At 54.1% G+C, this 19,602-nt stretch overlaps 1 protein-coding gene across 2 annotated transcripts in view; it reads right to left on the bottom strand.

Moving 5' to 3' along the window:
- Positions 1–19,400, bottom strand: part of NKD1 (NKD inhibitor of WNT signaling pathway 1) — an 83,515-nt gene extending 64,115 nt beyond the window's left edge. The window contains exons 1-3 of one of the 2 annotated variants that reach the window (XM_019455977.2): positions 19,252–19,400; positions 19,085–19,117; positions 18,229–18,362 (exon numbers count right to left, since the gene is read on the bottom strand). In XM_019455977.2, the coding sequence (XP_019311522.1) occupies positions 18,229–18,362; positions 19,085–19,117; positions 19,252–19,276 (192 nt within the window). In that variant the 5' untranslated portion in view covers positions 19,277–19,400. Of the gene's footprint in view, positions 1–15,800; positions 15,921–18,228; positions 18,363–19,084; positions 19,118–19,251 lie in introns of those variants that run through there. The other variant, XM_019455978.2, reaches the window with a different exon arrangement.
- Between the last annotated feature and the right edge of the window lie 202 nt (positions 19,401–19,602).

Genomic DNA, 19,602 nt, shown 5'->3' with positions numbered 1-19,602 from the left:
GCTCTGTGCTGACATCTCAGAGTCTGGAGCCTGCTTTGGATTCTGTGTCTCCCTGTCTCTCTGCCCTTCCCCCACTCATGCTCTGTCTCTCTCTCTCTCTCTCAAAAATAAATACACATTAAAAAATATTTTTTTTAAATAATGAAATTTCGTCAATGTAGCTAAAATACTGTCATTTCAAAGTATTATCATTATATGTAATCAATGTAAAAATTGTTGACAAATTCTACATCCTTTGTTATCATACTAAGCCTTTGAAATCTGCTAAGCATTCGCGATCCAGCCCAGCCATATCTCACATTCTCAATAACTGTGTGGAGCTTGCGGTTACCATGGTGGACAGAGTTCTAATCACCCTGCTAAAGCAATATTGTTTCCCTTGAGAGGCAGGGATTCTGGGCGCACAGATGCCTCAGCACGTAGCCCGTGCGCGGGGCATTGTATGAAAAGGGTCCGGGTCCAATCATCCGGCCGTGGAAAAGCACCCGCTGCCCAACCCACGGGCCATAATGCCAACGGAATCCAGCTTCCCAAAATATTTACCAGAAGGCACTGGGCACCAGACTCCATTCTGTAAACTTGGATGCCATTCCAAAGCTGAAGCGATACATCTCCTGGAGAACAAGATAAACTCTCCCTCACATTCTAAATACTGAAAGGGAGGTGAGGAAGAGAACGAAATAAATCAACCGTCTCCAACCGCCCAACTTAAAAGGGATTTTGGTCAGAAGCAAGAAGGGGGCAAGGATGCTGTCTCCTTATCAGGCACATGGCAGCTCCAGGCACAAACACAACTTCTGGCAGGCATTCTTCTTCTATACCAAGGGGGGAAGGGGAGAACCAAGTCTTAGTCCACGAAGGTCGAACCCATCCTCCTCGGGTCCAACCAAGCTAGTATCTTTTCCCCTGATTTCTGGGAGAGAACAGTCCCTTCCGTGAACTGAAATCCTGACCAGCTCCAGGAATGAGGCCCGTAAGTCTCCAACCGGCTGGGGTGGCCCAGATTTCAGATGCCTCACTGCGGGCGTTATCAGACCAGAAGTCTTCGAGACTCAGGAAACACGCCCGCTGCACTGGACAGCACCAGCCAAAGAAGTGGCAGGATGAGATGGTTCTGGAATGTGGGCAGAAGGAAGGCCAGTCTGCCTGCCTCCAGTAATCACTGCGGATGCTACGGATTGAGTAAACGAGTAAATGCCGGACGTGGGTCCTCTCGCTTTATCCTCCCGGGCCCGAGTGCCGGATAACTGGGGAGGCCCCACGTTGCGCCTGGAAAAAGGACACTCCGATCGCTGTGGACCCAGAGTCACACACCTGGTAAATGGCAGACAGCTCTGACCCGGGCGTGCGTTCTCACCAGCCGGGGGTCTCACACACTGGCGTGCCACCCTGCCTTCTTCCCCTCTCTGCCTCGCACCCCCAGGCCAAAGCCCACCTCTGCCACATCCCTTCCCTGCTCTGTGACCTTAGGCTTCCTTCCAACTGCGTAACAAAGCCCCCAAACGCCCGGGGAGGGGTGAGAGAAGGTGGGTGCTTGCCCAGCAGCACCCCTCCCCGCCCCGGACCCCCATCTGGTGTCACCCACTCCCGATTCCAGAAATGCGGCCCAGCCTCTCCAAGGGCCCATCCAAGAAGCGGGCTTCCTAGCATAATATTTTCCTCCCACGGAACGTGAGAATAAAGGGCTCTTTGCTTGTCTCCTGAAATAACCAGCTCTCACCATAAAGCAATCTTCTGCCCAGTAAAAATATTTCTGTAAAACTTGGTAACTCTATCTGCGGTTCCTTTTCTGAAAGTCAAAAGTCTTGGAGAGTGAAACATGGCAGCGGCAGACTTTACGACAGGCTCGTGAAGTCATGTCTACCCAGACCTTCCCTCCTTAATACTGTGATTAATTTGCTGTTAACCACAGGGACTTTGTGTCTTAATACTCTCAAAGCAAAGCACCAGTTCGCATTTCTGCAGAACAATACCCGCCAGCCCAGACCTGGTGTTCAGCCAGGCAGGCGGTGGAGCCACGGACCGGGGCGCTGCTGAGATCAGAGAGCTCCTTCAAGTCCCGTAATGCACAGCTAAGCCGTCACCTGCGGCCTGACCTTGGCGGGCAGGAGACACAGTTTTTAAAATAAGCGAGGGTGTCCTGAGATTAGAATGTAACGGCACTCACAGTGAACCCAAACCAGCCGCAAGACACCTGGATGAGCCACGGAGGCCTCCTAGGCCTTAGTTTTCCCAAACGGAAACAGAGGTGATCGGCCCCCAGCGACTCCTCAGCAGAGATGTTCTCTCTGAACCTCTTCATCCACCAAACAGCAACCAAGCCCCTTCCAGCTCTTGTGCTGGACCCCCGAGAGACGGAGTGGGGCTTCCCGGGAATCTTCCAGAACCTACCAGCAGCCCTGGTGGCCTTACTGGGTTGGAGAGCATGGTTACGGAGGGCTTACTGCAAGCCAAGCCTTAAGTTGCTACGTGCATTATTTCATTTCATCCTCAAAACGACTCCAAGAGGTGGGTACTTTTATCCCCCTCTCATTTTACAGGTGAGAAAATTAAGACCCAACGTCAATACGGTCACACAGCTGCCTATGAACCCAGATCCAAAACCCAGATCCAAAGCTCTGTGGTCCCTGGAATTAGGAGAAGACCCACGTAAGAAAAAAAAATACATAAATAATGAGGTTAAAAACAAAAAAGCCATACAAACTTAGGCAGAGATTCTTAACTGGGAGGTTACGGGTGCCCTGAAATTGGAATTACAGGTGTAAAAGAGCATTTCTGTGAAGCGAATGACACCATCAGATTTTGCAGACTCTCAAAAGGGTCTCTCAAAAGAGAAGCTAGGGGTTTGAAAGAAAGGCCCGTGTGGGCTGCATGGAGGAGGTGCCAAACTACCAGGGCCCAGGAGCAGCTCTCCCCAGATAGGCAGCTAATTGTCGTCTGCTCTGTCCCCACCCACGCTCGCCAGCTGCTGACAGGAGCAGCAATCAGTGAGTTTTACTCCCGGGACCAGGCGGTGCACAGATGTTGTTGGTTTCGCCCATCCGGTGTGCTTTTTCCTCACAGGTGCACCAGTGAGGCGTTTCTTTAGGGAACCGCCCACCGCACCCACCCACCCCCCACCCCCCCCACCCCCCACCCCCCCCCCCACCCCCGCCCTTGAGGTTTGGGGCTGATCCCAGCCCCCACTCCAGGATGACCACGTGACCCAGGACCATCAGAGGCAGAGGCATGGTTCTGTGATAGGCTTGTGAGCCAAGTCAAAACAATGGGAGCCCAGCTTGGGCTTTAGCTGAAACATTCTCTTCCAGCCTGGAACAGCAGCCCGGACCACTGGGTGCCAAACTGCCACCACCTGGAGACAGTCTGCCTGAGAACAAAGCCGAGCCCAAGAAAAGCAGAGCAAGGCACAGACCACAGACCTGGGACAGAGTTGGAGCTCTCTGGAGTTGGAGTTGGAGTTAACACAGGCCAATAACACGCCTCTATATGAAACAGTGGAGTGGGTTTAAAACCCAAGGGGTCCTGACTAAGCCACCCCAAGAAAGGTTATACTGACTTAACCACAACAACCCCCGCCCCCACCCCTGAAGCTGCTGTCCCCCTGAATTTTGAAAATATTAGCCCAGGGGAGAAACTCTGGCTTTGCCAGAAAAATGGTAGAGTCATACCTGGAAATCACATCGGGATGTGTATGTCGAGGCAGAGGTGTGTGTACAGAAGCAAAGCCGCAGAAATGCACAAAGCCCATAAGCAACCTAGCTGCCCAACGATAGAGAATCAGTGCAACAAATTATGGTCCATCCTTAGAACGGAAGGCTTGAGAGCCATGAGGAGCAGTAAGATTAAATGTACTGATAAGGACTGATTTCCAAGATACACTGTTAACAAAGCAAGATTACCGACAGGCAACTGAAGTTAAAACAAAGTCTTCTCTATCACTTTTTCATGATTTCCCACCTCAACTCCATTTTCCAATCAACCTGCAAACACCAGTGCTTCCCAGTCCTGTTGGCCAAGAGGACTGGTACTATCTGCAAGGGAAAAGGGCGCATCCGCACAGAATGAGGCGAGAAGCTCCTCGAGGAACTGGAACCAGATGCCTGGAAAGAGGGCGCTGGTAGGACAGTGGTGGAGATGGCAAGGAGGCTTCCTTTTTATTACATAACTTTACTACTTTGAATTTCTTTTTCTTTCTTTCTTTTCTTTTCTTCTCGTTTTACACTGCTTCATTTACAAAAAGGAAAAAGATGAGGACCCTCTCTGAGGGGCAGGGGAGACGTGAGCAGAGGCTCCCTTCAAGGGCTCAGAGCAGCACGGCTCTGTGCGAGGAGGTGCGGACCAGACCCGAACTCCTGCCCCTATGGGGCCGTGCACCCCCTGACCAAGCCGCGAGCCCGTCTGAGCCTCATCCACCTGGCAGACGCTTCTGGAGCAAAAGGCCCTGAGACACAGTGCCGGGCCACGCAAAACCTGCCCCGTGGACTCTGCAGTCTGGCTTCAGTTTCCTCCGTTCTGGAAACATTAAATACCTGACAAATGACTGCAAGGAAGGCTTTGCAGACCATAAGGCTCTGGCCCTTCCTCCTGGAGAAAAGATGGCCCCTCTTGGCACCTGCCCCAGGAGTGGGTTTTTCCTCCCAGCTCCGCACACCAGAGCCAAGCAGACAAGTCCTCGCCTAAGAGCCCCGGAAGCAAGATGTCAAGAAGGCCCTTGCAGATTAAGAAGGCCAGGAAGGCCTGATCTGTGACACCAGGAGAAGATGCTCCAACCCACCCACCTGGAAGGACCCCACGATCTCTCCCATCCCCCACGCAGCAGTGGCCAAGCAGTGGCCCTCCGAGGCTGAGGGAAGCCATGCCTCCAAGGAGCAGGGTCTGGAAAGACCCCAAGAAGGGTTTCAGCAGAGCAGCGCTTTCTGGGGGCAGAGCTCTCTTTCCACCACCACCTGCTGCGAATAACCCCTTTGACCCTCCCCCCTTAGGATGGGGTCGGCCTGATGTGCTGGAGCACAGGATTTTCTCCATTGGTCCAGAGCTGCGCTGTCCATGAGGAAGCTGCTAGCCTTATGTGGCTATTTACATTTACATTTAAATTAATTCCAATACGATATAGTTAAAATTCCGTTCCTTAGCCACAGAAGCCACATCCCCAGTGCTCAACGGCCACAGGTGGCTAATGATTCCTCTGCAGACACAGAGTATCACCATCATCACAGAAAGTTCTACCGGATGGCATTAGTCTTGAGGTCCTTTTAACATCTCCTTCCTTCCAGTTATAAATCGAGGGTCCTGGCAGGTCTTGAAAGAAAGGCCAGGTATCATAACTGCCAGTAAAGCGCTAAGCCCACATATAGGTTTACAGAGCCACAGCCGTGGGGAAATGCACAGAGAGAAACAGAACCATTGACTGAGCTCGTCAGGAGTCAGGGACTGTGCCCCCTTCTCCACCCCTCCAGCCCTCGAGATGGGCAGTGCCCTCCCCGCCTCAGCCCTCCCCCTTCAGCCCTTCCCCAGCTGCCCTTCCTACAGGGTCCAGCCAGGACAGGTGTCGGCCAATACAGAGAGGCTTGGATTCAGAGAGCCTCCAGGGGGAGGGAGACCCAAGTTCTCAGCATCTCAGACCGCACGCGGGAGGTTCTGATGCAGATGGTCCTCGACTGTGCCCTGCGCCCTTCCCAACCCCACATCCCCCCCTCCCCCCACCATCTTCCCTCTCCACCCTCTCCAGCGAAGCTTCTCCACAGAGTTCCCGCACATGTGATCCGTTTCTCATCTCTCATTCTCTTCTAAAATGTATTGGCTTTTTGAAAAATACAAAAGTAGCCCATGCTCATTGGACCAAAAAAAAAAAAAAAAAAAAATCAAACAATGTAGAAACGTATAACGTGAAAAGTGAAATTCCTTCTCTCCTCACCACCCCCCACCACCCCAATCCTTAGGGAAGCAACCTTTGGCACTGTATCCTTCCAGATCCTTCTCTGTGCACCTGTAAACAGACAGACACCGGCCTGAATAGATTTTTGCATCCTGCAAAAACGGGACCCCGTTATACTTACGTTTTGCTCTTGCTTTGCTCATTCAGGAGCCTTTCAGGGCCTCCTTCCCGTCAGCCCACTGCCCACCCTAACTCACCCTGGTTTTACCAGTTGCAGAGAAATCCGTGACCCAGCTACCCCATTGTCTGTTGTTAGCCTGTCTCCTGGTGATGGATATCTGAGTCATTACACATTTTTCACTCTTGCAAATAACGCAGCCCAGGATGTTCTCACGAGTATGTGCTCGGCTCACGTGCAAGGCTTCCCCAGTCCCCTCATGACCCAGGCCTGTCCTGCCTCTGCTGTCATTCTGCCAAGACAAACTCCCGCCACACCTGGCTGTGAGCAGCAGGTTCCTAAGTCCAATGGACACCTTGAAGTCCTTTTTCCTCCTCAGCCACTGGGCAGTTTCTCTCCAGAAGACACATCCTCTCTGCAAGACTACCTTCGTGGCCCCCAAGAAATCCCACCTCCCAGTATTTTTGCCCCTTCTCCTAAACCTGGGCTAAACCCGTGACCTGCTTTAACAAGGAGAACGTGGGGTCACCAGTTCCGGGCCCAAACCTTCAGAAGGCCTGGCAGTCCCCACTTCTGCACTCCCGGGAAGGCCGCCACCATGTAGGGAGGCAGATTACCCTGGGACTGCCATACTCTGAGGGAGCCCAAGCTAACCACGTGGTGAGGCCACGTGAAAGGGAGCTAAGGCCCCGGACATATGACCCAAGTGGAATTCTTGGCCCCTTGCTGCTTGAGCCACCCCAACTATGCCACGTGGAGCCACAGACAAGCTGCCCCTGCCTGGTCCATCCCAAAGTGCATAATGTTAAGCAAATCGTACAACATAGTACTCTGTCCAGACCCTAAAGATTCAGCCACGTGTTCTTGCAGGATGCAGCTGCTGCTCAGAGGTTGGTTTCTCAGGAGGAGGACGTGGGGGCCCGCAAAGGACGCCTCGTTCTCTTCATGCCCTAAGCAAAGGGAGTAGGTGGGCAAGAGAGCACCCCTGGCAATCCTGGGAGAATCTGTTGTGACCAGAAAGTCAGCAAACCGAAAGACCCTGAAGCTGAGACAGAAAACTTTGGTGCAGAGAGGTTAGGGAACTTGCCCAAGGTCACACAGCTAGTAAGAAGCTGACCTAGGGTATCCAGGCTCAGAATCTGTACCAGCGACCAAACATCAGTGTCTTCTAACACCTCAACCCACAGTAAGAATTACATTTTAGAATGGGCCTCCCTATGTATGGATTTGAGTATAGATGTGTATGTAGATATACACAGACCTAGACTGACCTAGCTATCCATCTATTATCAATAGACATGAATATCCACGCCTACAAACTAAACACAAAGTTACACAAAGCAGTATTCCCTCTCACTTTGGTCATTGTTCTCTCTTGTTTTTATTCTTTTTTTTTTTTTTTTTTAATGCTGGTCACTAAATTGATTTCATGAGCCACAAAGGGGATTATCACATATAGCTTAAGGGGGAAAAAAAAAATCTCCTCTATAATGATTTAAGGCAGTTCTAAAACCAGATTAACCTGAATTTGAATCTTGCTGGAGCAAGATTCCACTTCCACATCGAGTGACTTTGGGCAAGGAGGGAGACTCCTTTCGAGCCTCAGTTTTTCCAGCAGTAAAATGGGGACGATCCCAGTACCTGCCTTACAATGGCGCTGTGAGAACTGAGTGGTAAGAACAGCGCCTGGCTCAGGGCCTGACCTACAGCAGATGGTTCAGCATGGGGTGCAGAATATACTGAGCACTTAGTAGCCCCATTGAGGCTACAGCCACAGAACACTGAAAACGAAGGCACGTGCCAAGACCAACCGAGGCACCAGGCTCTTTGGAATTTCCAGGGCAAAGGAACAAGAAGGGAGTCCCCAGTGCCCACTGAAAAGGCAACGTCATTCCTGGTCTGTAGTTTTCTTACATCCTATTTTTGCTTTTGAAGTCGCTCTAGATCACTGGGGGGGGGGGGGGGGGGGGGGGGAGAAGGGTAAAATAACAGAGTTTAGGTCAAAAACTGCCCTGTAACCGGGCTCCCTCGAGAAGCCAGGTGTAGACTGGCCGTGGCATCCCTCAGCAGCACCCCCAGACCCACTCAGGGTTGCTGCTGGAAGCCAAAGCCTCTGTGTGAGGGGCCTGCCAGCATGCGTGGCCTTCTGGAATTAGAAAAACATCCTTGGGCCTGAGTCCACTTGGGAGGCTCCGGTCTTCCCCAGCCCTTACCTGTGGCCTGAAGGTAACAGGGGCCCTTTATGCTCTACCCCAGCCTCTCCAGGGCCCCAGAGCAGTACTCAAGGCCAGGGGCCCCGGGCAGCACACAGCAGGCCAGCCAATCAGCTCCAGAGGCTTCCCCCCTACCTCCCATCCAGCCAGAAAGGCGAGATCAACAAAAAAATAAAATCAGGGCGCCTGGGTGGCTCAGTCGGTTAAGCGTCCGACTCTTGGTTTCGGCTCAGGTCACGATCTCACGGTTTGTGAGTTCGAGCCCCACACTGGGCTCCGTGCTGACAGTGCAGAGCCTGCTTGGGAGTCTCTCTCTCTCTCCCTCTCACGCTATACCCCTCCCCCGCTCCTTATTGGCCCACCACGGCCTGCTCTTTTCCACATCACGTGCAGCACACATGAGGGCGATCAACAGCAAGCGACACCGGAAAGCTGTAAGAGAAGAGACACCTGCTTTCCTCTCCCTGATTTGCCAAGAGGAACTAACTCATCTCGCTCTTAGAACAACTCCATGAGCTAGGAGCCAGGACTCTCCCCATCCCACGGATGTGAAAACTGAGGACCAGAGACGAGCCACCCGGCTAGGGAGACACGCAGCTAGGACTCGGACCCAGAGAGTCTGATTCCGAAAGTCACACCTCCGACACCTATTCTGCGCACATGCCGGGCCTCAGCACAAAGGGGCCCAAACCGGACGGCGGGTCTAACGGAGGTCAGGAGAACCAAAGCAAGCTTGAAATATGGACTAGAGCTGTCCACCAAGCGGCCCAAACCACATCTCTCTGTGCTCACCCCCTCCTGCTCCTTCCAGAGCGTTCGGCCAAACTGAAACATACTGTCCCCGACTCCCCAGCACCCAGCCTTCGCTTGGGCTACACTCTCTGCTCAGACGCAGCCCGAATCCAGCTTTGCATGGCTGGACCCAAGACTTCTACTTGCTGAGCCCACCTCTCTCCTGTACCATATGGGGGAACAACATGTGCAAAAGCTGCATGTAAAGCCTAAGACCTGTGCGTATACACTATCACCAGGAACACACTTGTACCCCACGGACGTCTCATCTCACAGGCCAGGGCGCAACAGGCCAAGTCTAGCTGCCCGGGCCCGCCCAAAGAAACTATTTTCTAAAAACAGTATTCGGTTGATGATCATCTCTTTAAATCAGAATGATTTCACATAAAAAGCCAGACAGCTGGAGGGCACCTGGGTGGCTCGGTCGGTTAAGCACCCGACTCTTGACTTCAGCTCAGGTCGCGATCTCACGGTTCCTGAGTCTGAGCCCCACATCAGGCTCCGTGCTGACAGCGCAGCGCCTGTTTGGGATTCTCTCCCTCCCTCTCTCTCTGCCTCTCCCCTGCTTACGCTAGCTCTCCCTCTCTCTCTCTCTCTCTCTCTCTCTCTCTCTCTCTCAAAATAGATAAATAAACTTTAAAAAAAAAAGCCCAGATGGCTGGATTCTCTTCATGATCAGAAGGCAGGGCCAGGGCCACATTCCCACACCTTGGTCAGCAGGCTGGAGCTGAGGGGTGCTGCCCCCTTGAGACAGGACGGGTGCCCCCAGGGGCCACCAGCCCCCACCCCTCCCGCTGGTCTCCACCCAGCCTGCTGCGCTCATTAATATGACTTCTCTTCCCTTTTGAACTCTGACCCCTGCCCTCTGAAATCCTTCAGAGCCCTCCTCACATGCCACCTCCTTCAAAAAGTCCTCCCCAAATCTCCAAAGCCCGGTGCCTCTTGACGGCCTTATAACTTGTACTGAGCACTTACTTACGTGCCAGGCAGTTAGAACCATTTTGCAGTTTGAGTCCCCACAAAAGCACCCTGTGGAGCAGGTACTTTTACCATCCACTTTACAGATGAGGGAACTGAGGCCTGGAGTTGATTGGTCTATTGCTATCCCCACCCCCGTCCATTCCCTGCCCTCCTCGACGCTGCTCTGTGCCCCCAGGAAGCCGACCCCCTTTGACCAGTTTGCTGAAGCGTCCTGCTCTCCTACTCCTGGTCCTCCAGCTGCTGGTGGCCTCCTCAAGGGCCCCCTGGATATCCTCTGAGAACCAAGTGTCATGCCTGAACCAATGCAGACATTCCAGAATCTCTCACTGAGCCCAGAAGATACAGTCACTTGACTCCTCTTTATCCTCCACGGTATTTTTACAACCGAGAACCGGTCTCCACATTCCTTCTTCCCCTGCATGAGCACTCCCCCACTTCTGTCCCGCTGGCCCCTCACTTAGGGCCCGCCACTTGCCTCCCCTCTAGACAAGGACTGAGGTCCATAACGTGGTTGAGAAGGCCCCCGGGCCCAGAAGGTGATCCCTCCTCAGCCAAATGAACCGCGACCAGCATCTCAAATGAACTGCCCTCTAGACTCCAAGGCTTTCTCGCTCGCTGCTGGCCCATCTAGCAGACATTCTTAAACTATTACATGGCCCTTCCCCTTGCCTTGCTCTCCACCACCCCTTCCTCGATTCACCTCTGGGCCTAAATCACAGTTCCTCCAAGGCCACCTCTTACCCAAGGCCAGTTGGCGCTCCCTGCTCCTGACTCTCAGAGCCCCCAGAGTGTCCTCCAACACTCCGCTAACATTGTCTCCATTGTGCAGTATCCACCTTCCCAAACTATGAACCCATCTTATGTGGGTACCGATGCAAAATCCAGAGGAAAATATCAGCAGGTGCAATGCAGCAACATTTTAAAACAATAATGTCTCATGACGAAGAAAGATGGAGTTTAGGAATGCAAAGGAAGTTGAACACGAGGAAGTCTAGTGATGTAAATCACGCATCTGAATCATCTATCACATTAGCAAAGGATGAGAACGCCCCAAGAGCACTTGACAAAGTTCAATCATTATTCCCGGTTTCAAAAATATTAGCAAGCCAGGAGTTAAAGAAAGCTTTCTGAACTCGATACGCAGCAAACAGTTATTAAAGAGTAAAGGGGATTCTAACCAATGCAATAAGATAAGAAAAACGGACGGGAGGCAAAGATGAACGTTTGGTTCCGTTAAACTCGAGGTTAGGTGAGGCGGGAACCGTGCCTTATGCTTCCTAGTTTCCACGACATCGTAAGCACACTCGAACACCTAGCGAATGAACGGCCACCCAGATTCACTCTGATCCCGAATCCATGTTCTCAAAGCACCCAGTGCTCCTCCTGTGAGGTACGTATCACAACTTCAATTGTGTCATTTGTTTTTAAAACTATTTTCCTTTTCCTACTAGAGTATATACAGTCCGTGAACCAAGCACCAGCTCTCCTGGCAGAGCAAATGTATACCTGGCCTAAAATAGGTACTCAACATCTAAGGCATAGATGCAGGACCGACTTGAATAAAATGCATTCATAGTTGCTAAATAATAACAAATAATTTTATCCTACTTCTCAGCTGGAAAACCTGAGGCCTGAAGGAGGGAGGGGAGGCCACACCACTGCGAAGCCCCCTCCCACCACCCCCCAGGACCCCTGGGTCCCCTGAAAGGCAGCAGCCACACACGAGGCCACGCACACAGGGCGCCACCCACGTGGCTCCACACGTATGGAAAGTGAAGCCCAGACCAATTCCTTGGAGCCCTCTAAACAAACTCACACCCGGGGCACGCCCGGGTAGGCAGAGCCGCCTTTCTGGGGCCAGGGATGACCCAAGGAGGGACCTGAGCTTTTCCTCGCAAAGCCCTGTGACTGCTGCCCACATGGATAAAGGGCCCCCTCTGCTTCCCCGCGAAGTTATCAAAGAATTACTTATGTCTCTGGAAGTGCTTGTTTGGAAAAGGTTCTCCACCCCACCTGGGCTTGGCAGGAGGGGGCAGCATCATCAGGCCTGCCCTTTGGGGAGTGATCAGGCTTTTCCTCCAGCCCCTGAAGGCTCTCGGCCATTCTTCATGCGGAGAGTCTGAAGCCAGCCCTAAAGAGGCAGGCAGCCTCCCAGGATAAACGGAGCCCGGTGACATCAAAGATTCCAGATTAAACAACTGAGGCCTTCAGCTCTCTCTGGCGTTTCTTCCAGGATATTCTGGGCTCCTGCCTCAGTTCTCCCTCAGATGGAATGGCAGATATTTTGTTTGTGAGAGTCTGAATTTTTTCCTACCTCGGGGAGAGGGGGAGAGGAGGAGAGGGCGGAGGAGTGGGGAGGGGAGGGGGAGAGAGAGAGCGAGAGGAAGAGAAAGAATGTCTGTCAGAGACAAGAGCCACAAAAAGAACATGTGTGAGTGAAAAAGAAAAGGGAAGTCAGGGAGGCAGCCGGAAGCGCCTGCTTTGGAATCCAACAAGCGACCTAAAAATTCCAAAAGTTTCTAAATCGAAGCACACTGGGAACTCACAGCCAGCAAGTGAGACTATAAGCACCCCCCAAGCTAGTACTTGTGGGGGGGGGGGGGGTGCCTGGCTCACCAGAGGTAGCAGATCTCTTCTTAGCCAGGGCACTGGCCCCTTGACCACAGGGTTCCTTGGCACTCCCTTTCCTCAGACACATCTGGTAAACCAAGGCAAGGGAGCCTCTACCCTCAGGCACAGGCTCACAACCATTCTCTGGGATTGGCTTGTCCCTGGCTCTTGTCCCCTAGCCCATGGGGTGCCTCTCTCTGCCTTGAGCAGCCAATCCAATCCCACCCCTCAGGTCCCCTCTATCCCCCCACAACTGGGCTTCTGGCCCTACAGGCGCCCCTCCTCTCCCCTCAGGGTAGCAGGGGCAATGAATCCATCCAAACAGCTGGAGTAAAGCCCCCAAGTCCCCACGTCCATGACGATCCACATTAATCACATCTAAGGGGCAAGCTAATGGCTGGCAGGGGGCACACTGACTACCCACCCGGTTCCACCCCACATACCTGTCCAGGGGGGCAGGTGGCTCAAACATGCCAAGAGCCACTCACACACAGGGCTCTTCAGAAAGACTGAGTACCGGGAGAGATCTGTAGTCCCCACAGGCTGCGAGCCCCTTGGGGTCCACCATCCCAACCCAAACACCACCCAGTTCTCAGGGACAATAGCAAGCCCGGGGCCTCGGTCTGCTACTCCTTGCGCGAAAACCAATCTGCCGCTCTCACACCCTCTTCCTCACGGCCTTTCCGGTCTCTGCTCGAATGTCACTCACACAGCTTCTCCCAAGGCCTGCTGCCTGTTAATTTGGCTGTTTATGTGTGGATTCTTTTTGTCTCCTCTCTTAGACTAGAAGCCACAGGAGGACAGGTGCCACATCTCTTTTCTGTGCCACTATGTCCTCGATGCCTGGTACAGCTAGGGAGTTAATAATAACAATTCATTATTAATCATAATTAATAGCTGACGTCCTGAAGGAGGGGCTCTTCCTGAATTCAAGGAAACAGAACACGCACCGGCCTGGCCCAGGGGAACTTTCTTCTCAAAGAAGAAGAGTTTTGAAGGCAGGATGAGACGCTCCTCGAAGTCTCCCAGAGACCACATCACAGAGATTCGTTTAAGCCTTCAGAGTATGATGCCCTCGCCCACCCCCGGCACCACCCTGGGGGACCCAAGCCCTACTGGAAACCAGAAGCCCCCCCCAGCACCCTGCCCAGTTCAGACTTCCCCAGTCTCTCCTCCCTGCTCCCCAGGGGTAAAGAAAGCTGCCAGGTGGGGCTCTGAAGTCCCGGGTGCCACGGACAGAGGAGACCCTCCATGGAGAACCCAAAGATGCCAGCAAGTGGAGGCCCAGAGGCCTCCACCAGCCTCAAAGCAAATCATCTTTTAATTCTGAAACACCAAATATTTAATTTATGCTTTACCTCAAATGTCAAGTGTACCTCCCGGCACATAGCTTTGAAACCACGTAAGGAGGCCTAACGCTTTCCATATGGTGAAGACATGGGGCCTTTTAATTGTGCCAACTGGTATCATTCAAGGGTAATTCCCCTGGAATCCGGCAACTCGGGCAGCAGCTGGGCCAGGAGCCAGCCTCCAACCCCATCACCCATCCGCACACGTCCCCGTGGGCTCCAGCCCGGCCTGCACCCTCCCAATCGTCCCCCAATATCAAAATGCGCTAGGTGCCCCCTACTCAAATTACCAGCCCTCCTGGCAGCCACCTTCGATCCAGAGGCAGGCCGACCGGCACCACGGCTCTCAGCCGGTTTCTTCAGGCAGTTTTGCCATAAAAGAACAAAAGGGCCAAATGGGGGGCGGGTGGGGGCAGGTGGGGAGGGGACCGCCTTAAATCTGGTCATCCACGCTCACGTATGCTCTCGCATGTACATGCCGCGGGAGCAGATTCTGCTTTTCCAGGTGTTTTCCTATCAGGCTCTCTGGGTCCATTAAGCTGTTCCATCCACCTACCAAGCTTTTTTACTTCGCTCATGATATTATATTACATTTTCCAGACCCAGTAGTTCCAATTGGTTCTCTTTCGTAACTGCCTGTTGTAGCTTCATGTTTCACTATCCTTCTTTATCTCTTTGAGGTTATGCTTATGTAAATTTCTAATTGGTTAGCACATTGTTGTCTGGCATATAAACTGTTCGCTTTGTTGTTCTTCGCTCGTACCGTGGACACCTCCCATTTCTCATCGCTTTTCTCCTCTGAGCTCCAGTTTCCTTGAAGTTTGTCATGTCCCCCCGGAAAGAGCGGAAGCCCCGGCCCTAGCCTGTGTCCCTCCAAGTGCTTCTATACGGTATGGCCGGGCAGGGGAGGTGGGAAACCTCTGGATTTGTAATCTGGGCTCCCGTTCCCACCCCCACCGGTGCCTCAGCAAACCTCCCGGTACCTTCTCTCCCTTTTGAGCTCTTTGAGGAGTCATCTGCCATAACCCTGCCAGGGATGGGAATGTTATTATACCCATTTTGCAGATGAGCTTAGGTAAAATGGCTTATACAAGGTGACCAGCTCTGGTGGCAGAGCCTGACCTCATTTATTTTTGTATTCGGAAGGTCAGGCTTAGGTTGGTGCCAGCAAGGTCATCCTCTCACATCCCAGGACCTTGCATGCAACCGGGACCCACCCTGAACATTTACTAAGCTACTCAGACCCGGTCAGGGAGGAAGACGGCAAGCAGGGGCCCCTTCCGCCTGCCCCACAGCCTGCCTCTTCCCAAAGTACTCAGCAGCGGGTCAGCATGCCATCTCTCTGGACATGAAGTGTGGCGCCCTCGGGGCAGATGGTCCAGCACAGGGCTTTACCACACGTGGCCTCTGTGGTCTAGACAGTGCTCCAGAAAGAGTTCACACAAGCTGGCTGGCAACTTTATAGGGTTATAAGGAGGAGTAAGATAATGTAAGCAAAGTACTTGACATACACGTGGCACTTAATAAATAGTTCTCATCGCAATAATAATAATGCTACTTGGATGAACCACTAATATGTTTCCAGCCACTCTGGTGAAAGGCCACGTGAAGGAGTGAAGACAGAGGCCACCACCAAGCCGGGCCTGGAGCTGGTGGGGGGACCTCTGACAGCCCCTGGAATCCAGGAGACTCTGGAGCCCACACCCTACCTCCCGCTGAGCTAATGGAAGAACCCTTTCTGTGCCACTGGGAATCATGGGAGTTAAACTGGACAGAAGGTTGCTCACTGCTGTCTTACTTACCATTTCTCGGTGTTTCCCAAACTCTGAGCATCCTGTTTCCACAGTCACGACTTTGACCACTTGTACTTAATATTTTTCCCGGAATCAACTTTCACCGCTCTCTTTCAATTTAGCTTCATCCTAAGCGATAATATCCGTGAAATCGGGGGTTTGATGTCCTAGTTACTACCTTTCCTGGGAAAAGCAGCGCTTCACTATTAAGATAACAAACATTCCTCGAGGCACCACCTGAAATCATTGCACAGGCCCCCACCATGCAGGCCTACACGTTTGGGCTTACCCTGACCTCTCCCAGGGTGGGCTCCCCAGCCCCCGCTCTGCAGATGCGGTGGCTGGGCCAGGGACTGGTAGGAACGCAGGTGTCTGGACCCTAGTCACCAAGCATAACTCCCAAAGAAGCAGAGGCTTCCTCCCCTTAATATCCTGGATGGCGGGGCCCACCCTCCGCCACCACTAACATATGTCACGCTGATGGCTCTGTGTCTCACATCTTCAAAAGTGCTTTGAACAAACATTAATGACCCCTCAGTGTTTCTCCGAGAGAGGGGGGCGAGGAAGGGAGGGGGCAAGCACCACCCCCACGCTGTCCTCAGCTGGGGGAAGAAACCAGGCAACAAAATTCCGTGACTTCACCAAAGCCACAGACTTAAGCTGGGGCCCCCTCCCCACCCTCCCTCATTTCCCCCAATGGCAACTTTTACTGGCTCACATTCCTCTTGCTGGGAACACTACTATTTAATTAAAAACGACAGACTTTTGTTTTCCTCTCCTTCCTTCCTCCTCCCTCCCATCCTCCAGGACTGGATGCCAAGGAGACCCACCAAAAACATGCGGGTAACATTTGTTATGGCTTTGAAGATAAAAGTCAATTGAAGTAAGCCCTCGCTGTATTTCAAGTTTCCCCTAAAGCATGGAGCAAGCTGCCTGGCAGTTGAGGAAAGGAAAAAAAAAAAGGTTGGGGGGGGGGGGGGACTGCAAATAAATGTCATTCTGCAGGAATACTTTGTAAAAATAAACAGGCTGAAAAAACCCAAAACTTGATTAATGGAAATCCACTCAGTTGGCCTCTGTCTTGAGCTACAAATGCATTTGTTCATAGGGCTAAATCGGATCATTTTCACTGGGCTTTAAATAAGTAAGTAGATCAAAAACTATAAACGCTGGGGGAAGAAAGGGAAGTTTGTGGCTCTGTTTCTCAAGGGCCCCAACCGCAGTGCCCCCCACCCACCAAGTTTTGACCTTTCCTAGGGGAGAGCAGCTCCAATTCCAGCCCAGCCAACAGATGAAGAAAAATGGTGAAGAGAAAGCCCCCAGCTAAAGCGAGCCACCAGAGGAGGAGGCGGGGGCTTCTCCCAGACCCAGAGGTTACTTCATACATGCACAAGAGTCGACTTTATCCACAGGCTCACCTCCCAACACCGGCCCCCTGCGACGGGGCTGCTGCAAAGAGCCCAGGTGCCACCGCCCGGAAACACACACACACACACACACCTCCAAAGACTCCCCAGGCCCCTCCCTAGCCCATGGACGAGACCAAAGAACTAACCAGACCTGAGACTCAGTCTGTTCCCCCTCTAAGTTAAAAAAAAAAAAAAAAAAAATTAAATGTCACATCAAAAAGTTGATTGATCCTTTGATCCTTGGCTTGCTCGAGTTCCACGCAGACCATCTGAAAGCCCCGTGCAGAGTTCCAGAGCTCACAGGACATCTGTGAACACCAGTCCCAGGCCAGGAGCTGGGGCCTGACTCACTCGCTCCCCTGTCACGTCTACTGCTCCCCCAGGAACAACTCCAGCCTCGGGGACCTACTGGGGCAAGGCCCGGGCTGCAGTGGAATGAGACCCTCTCTCTCCCTGTGGGCCAAATGATGGGGTCTCAGTGCCCCCCAAACCTACCTACCAGGTCTCAGTGCCCCCCAAACTCTGCTACCCAGATCACAGCCCTTTCTACTGGGGTTCCTGGGCAGATGGTACTGATGAACGCCACAGACACTTGGAACACATTTGGAGGCCACCACAGTCCTGCCCTCCACCCAGACACCCCTCCTTCATGCCTTCCCTGTCTTATTAGCCACCCCCCTCCAGATCCACCTTTGAATGCTGACGCAGAAACAAGGTAAGAAGTCAGAGCAGGCCCCCAAGTCCCTCCAGCGCAGACAAGATTCCCCACAGACTGGACCTGTACCACCTCGTCACCTAGGACCTTCCCCCCAAACAGCCCTCTTTCCCCAGCTGGGCAGGAGACTGCGTCACCTGTGCCACCTCTAAGGTTCCCCAAGACAGGGGGGTACAGGGTCATGTTAGGGGGGCAGGGGCAGCTGAGAAGGGGCTTCTGGACTTAAGCTGTGCCAAGAGGGTGCTAAAAGTTGGGGTGGGTGGGTAAGGAGGCCCGTCTCTGAGGTTGAAAGGAGGGTAGGAGGGGATCGTACCCGGGTTCCTCTGCCAACGGTGCCCGCCGCCCGCAGCTGTCTGGGCCCAGAACTGCCGCCGGGGCAGCGCTGCCTCCCGATCCACTCCTCGATGCCCTTCCGAGCCCAGGCGGCGCTCACGGCGAAGCTGTCACCTGGGGCGGGGAAGACACGAAGCCCCCTGAGTCTGGCCCCTGGGCGAAAAGTTACCCGAGAGAGCAGGGCGAGTGGGCGCGGCAGAGGCAGCGGGGGCCAGGAGGGAGTTGAGAGGCGGGACACAATCCGAGAAACGGACGCAGGTAATCAGGAGAAAGGGGTCCAGCGAAGCCCCAGGAGCAGGGACCTAACGCGGTGCGCGAAGGGGGAGCAGCACCCCGGAGGAAGGGTCTGAGGATCAGAAGAGCGAGCGCCGGGGGCCGCGACTGCGGAGGAGAGGGGTGAGGATCAGAAGATGGGTGCAATAAGCACGGGATGAGGGGAAGAGGGAAACGGAGGGTGAGGAGAGGGAAGCAGCGCGCGCAAGAGCCCAGATCTCGGGGGAAGGGGCTGAGGGCCGGAAAGAGAGGGGGCAGAATCTTGGGGGAAGGGGCTTAGGAGTCTGAAGAGGGGGCGCAGGGAGCGCGGAGGGCGCGGACGGCGAGAGGAGGGCTTGGGGGTCAGAAGAGAGAGCACAGGACGGAGAGGAGCGGGTGGATGGAACAGAAAAGGGGGGGGGGGGGGCAAGAAGGCTGTTCCCGGAGCGGGTCTGTGGAACTGGTGGCCGGAGTAAGGGGTGGGGGTGGCCCTGGTAATAAGATCCCGCGAGCTAGGCCATTCCGCCGCGGTCCGCGGTGCTTCCCTGTCCATCCCCCCCGGTCGGTGCCCCGCGCGCCCCTACCTTCCGGGCTCTCCCTGCGCTTGCACACGGCGGCTGCAGGCACATCGCGCGCGGCGGCGGCGGCGGCGGCGGCGGGAGCCGGAAAGAAAGGAGAGGCAGAGAGTTAGCAATCGCGGGGGCGAGGACGGCCGGGGCCAGGGGGCCGGCGCGCGGGCGGGGACACTGACCCGGCTTGGAGTGAAGTTTCCCCATGCTGGGGGCGCGGCGGGCGGGGGCGTCCCTAAGCCATGCGCCCGGTCCGCGGGGCCGGCGGCTCGCCGCGCCTCGCCTCGCTCTCCTCCTCCTGGAGAAACCCCGAGCCGAGCGGAGCCCGAGGCGGCGCCGGGACGCGCTCTTGCCGCCGTCGCCGCGGCCCGACTGACGCCCGGGCGCGCCGAGCCCCCAGCCCGCCGCCGCGGCCCGCACCTCCCCGCGCGCCCATTGGCCGGGCGCGGCGCATCAAAGGCGAGGCGGGCCGCGGAGGGGGCGGGCGGGGGACGGGCGGGGGGGCGGGGCTGCGGGGCAGGGCGGGGCCAGGC

The sequence above is a fragment of the Panthera pardus genome, unplaced genomic scaffold, assembly GCF_024362965.1.
Source record: "Panthera pardus isolate Hobbes unplaced genomic scaffold, ASM2436296v1 HiC_scaffold_18, whole genome shotgun sequence".
In the NCBI taxonomy this organism is placed as follows: domain Eukaryota; kingdom Metazoa; phylum Chordata; class Mammalia; order Carnivora; family Felidae; genus Panthera; species Panthera pardus.
The sequence above is the reverse complement of the archived record's forward strand: the minus strand, read 5'-3'. Positions and strand labels throughout refer to the sequence as shown.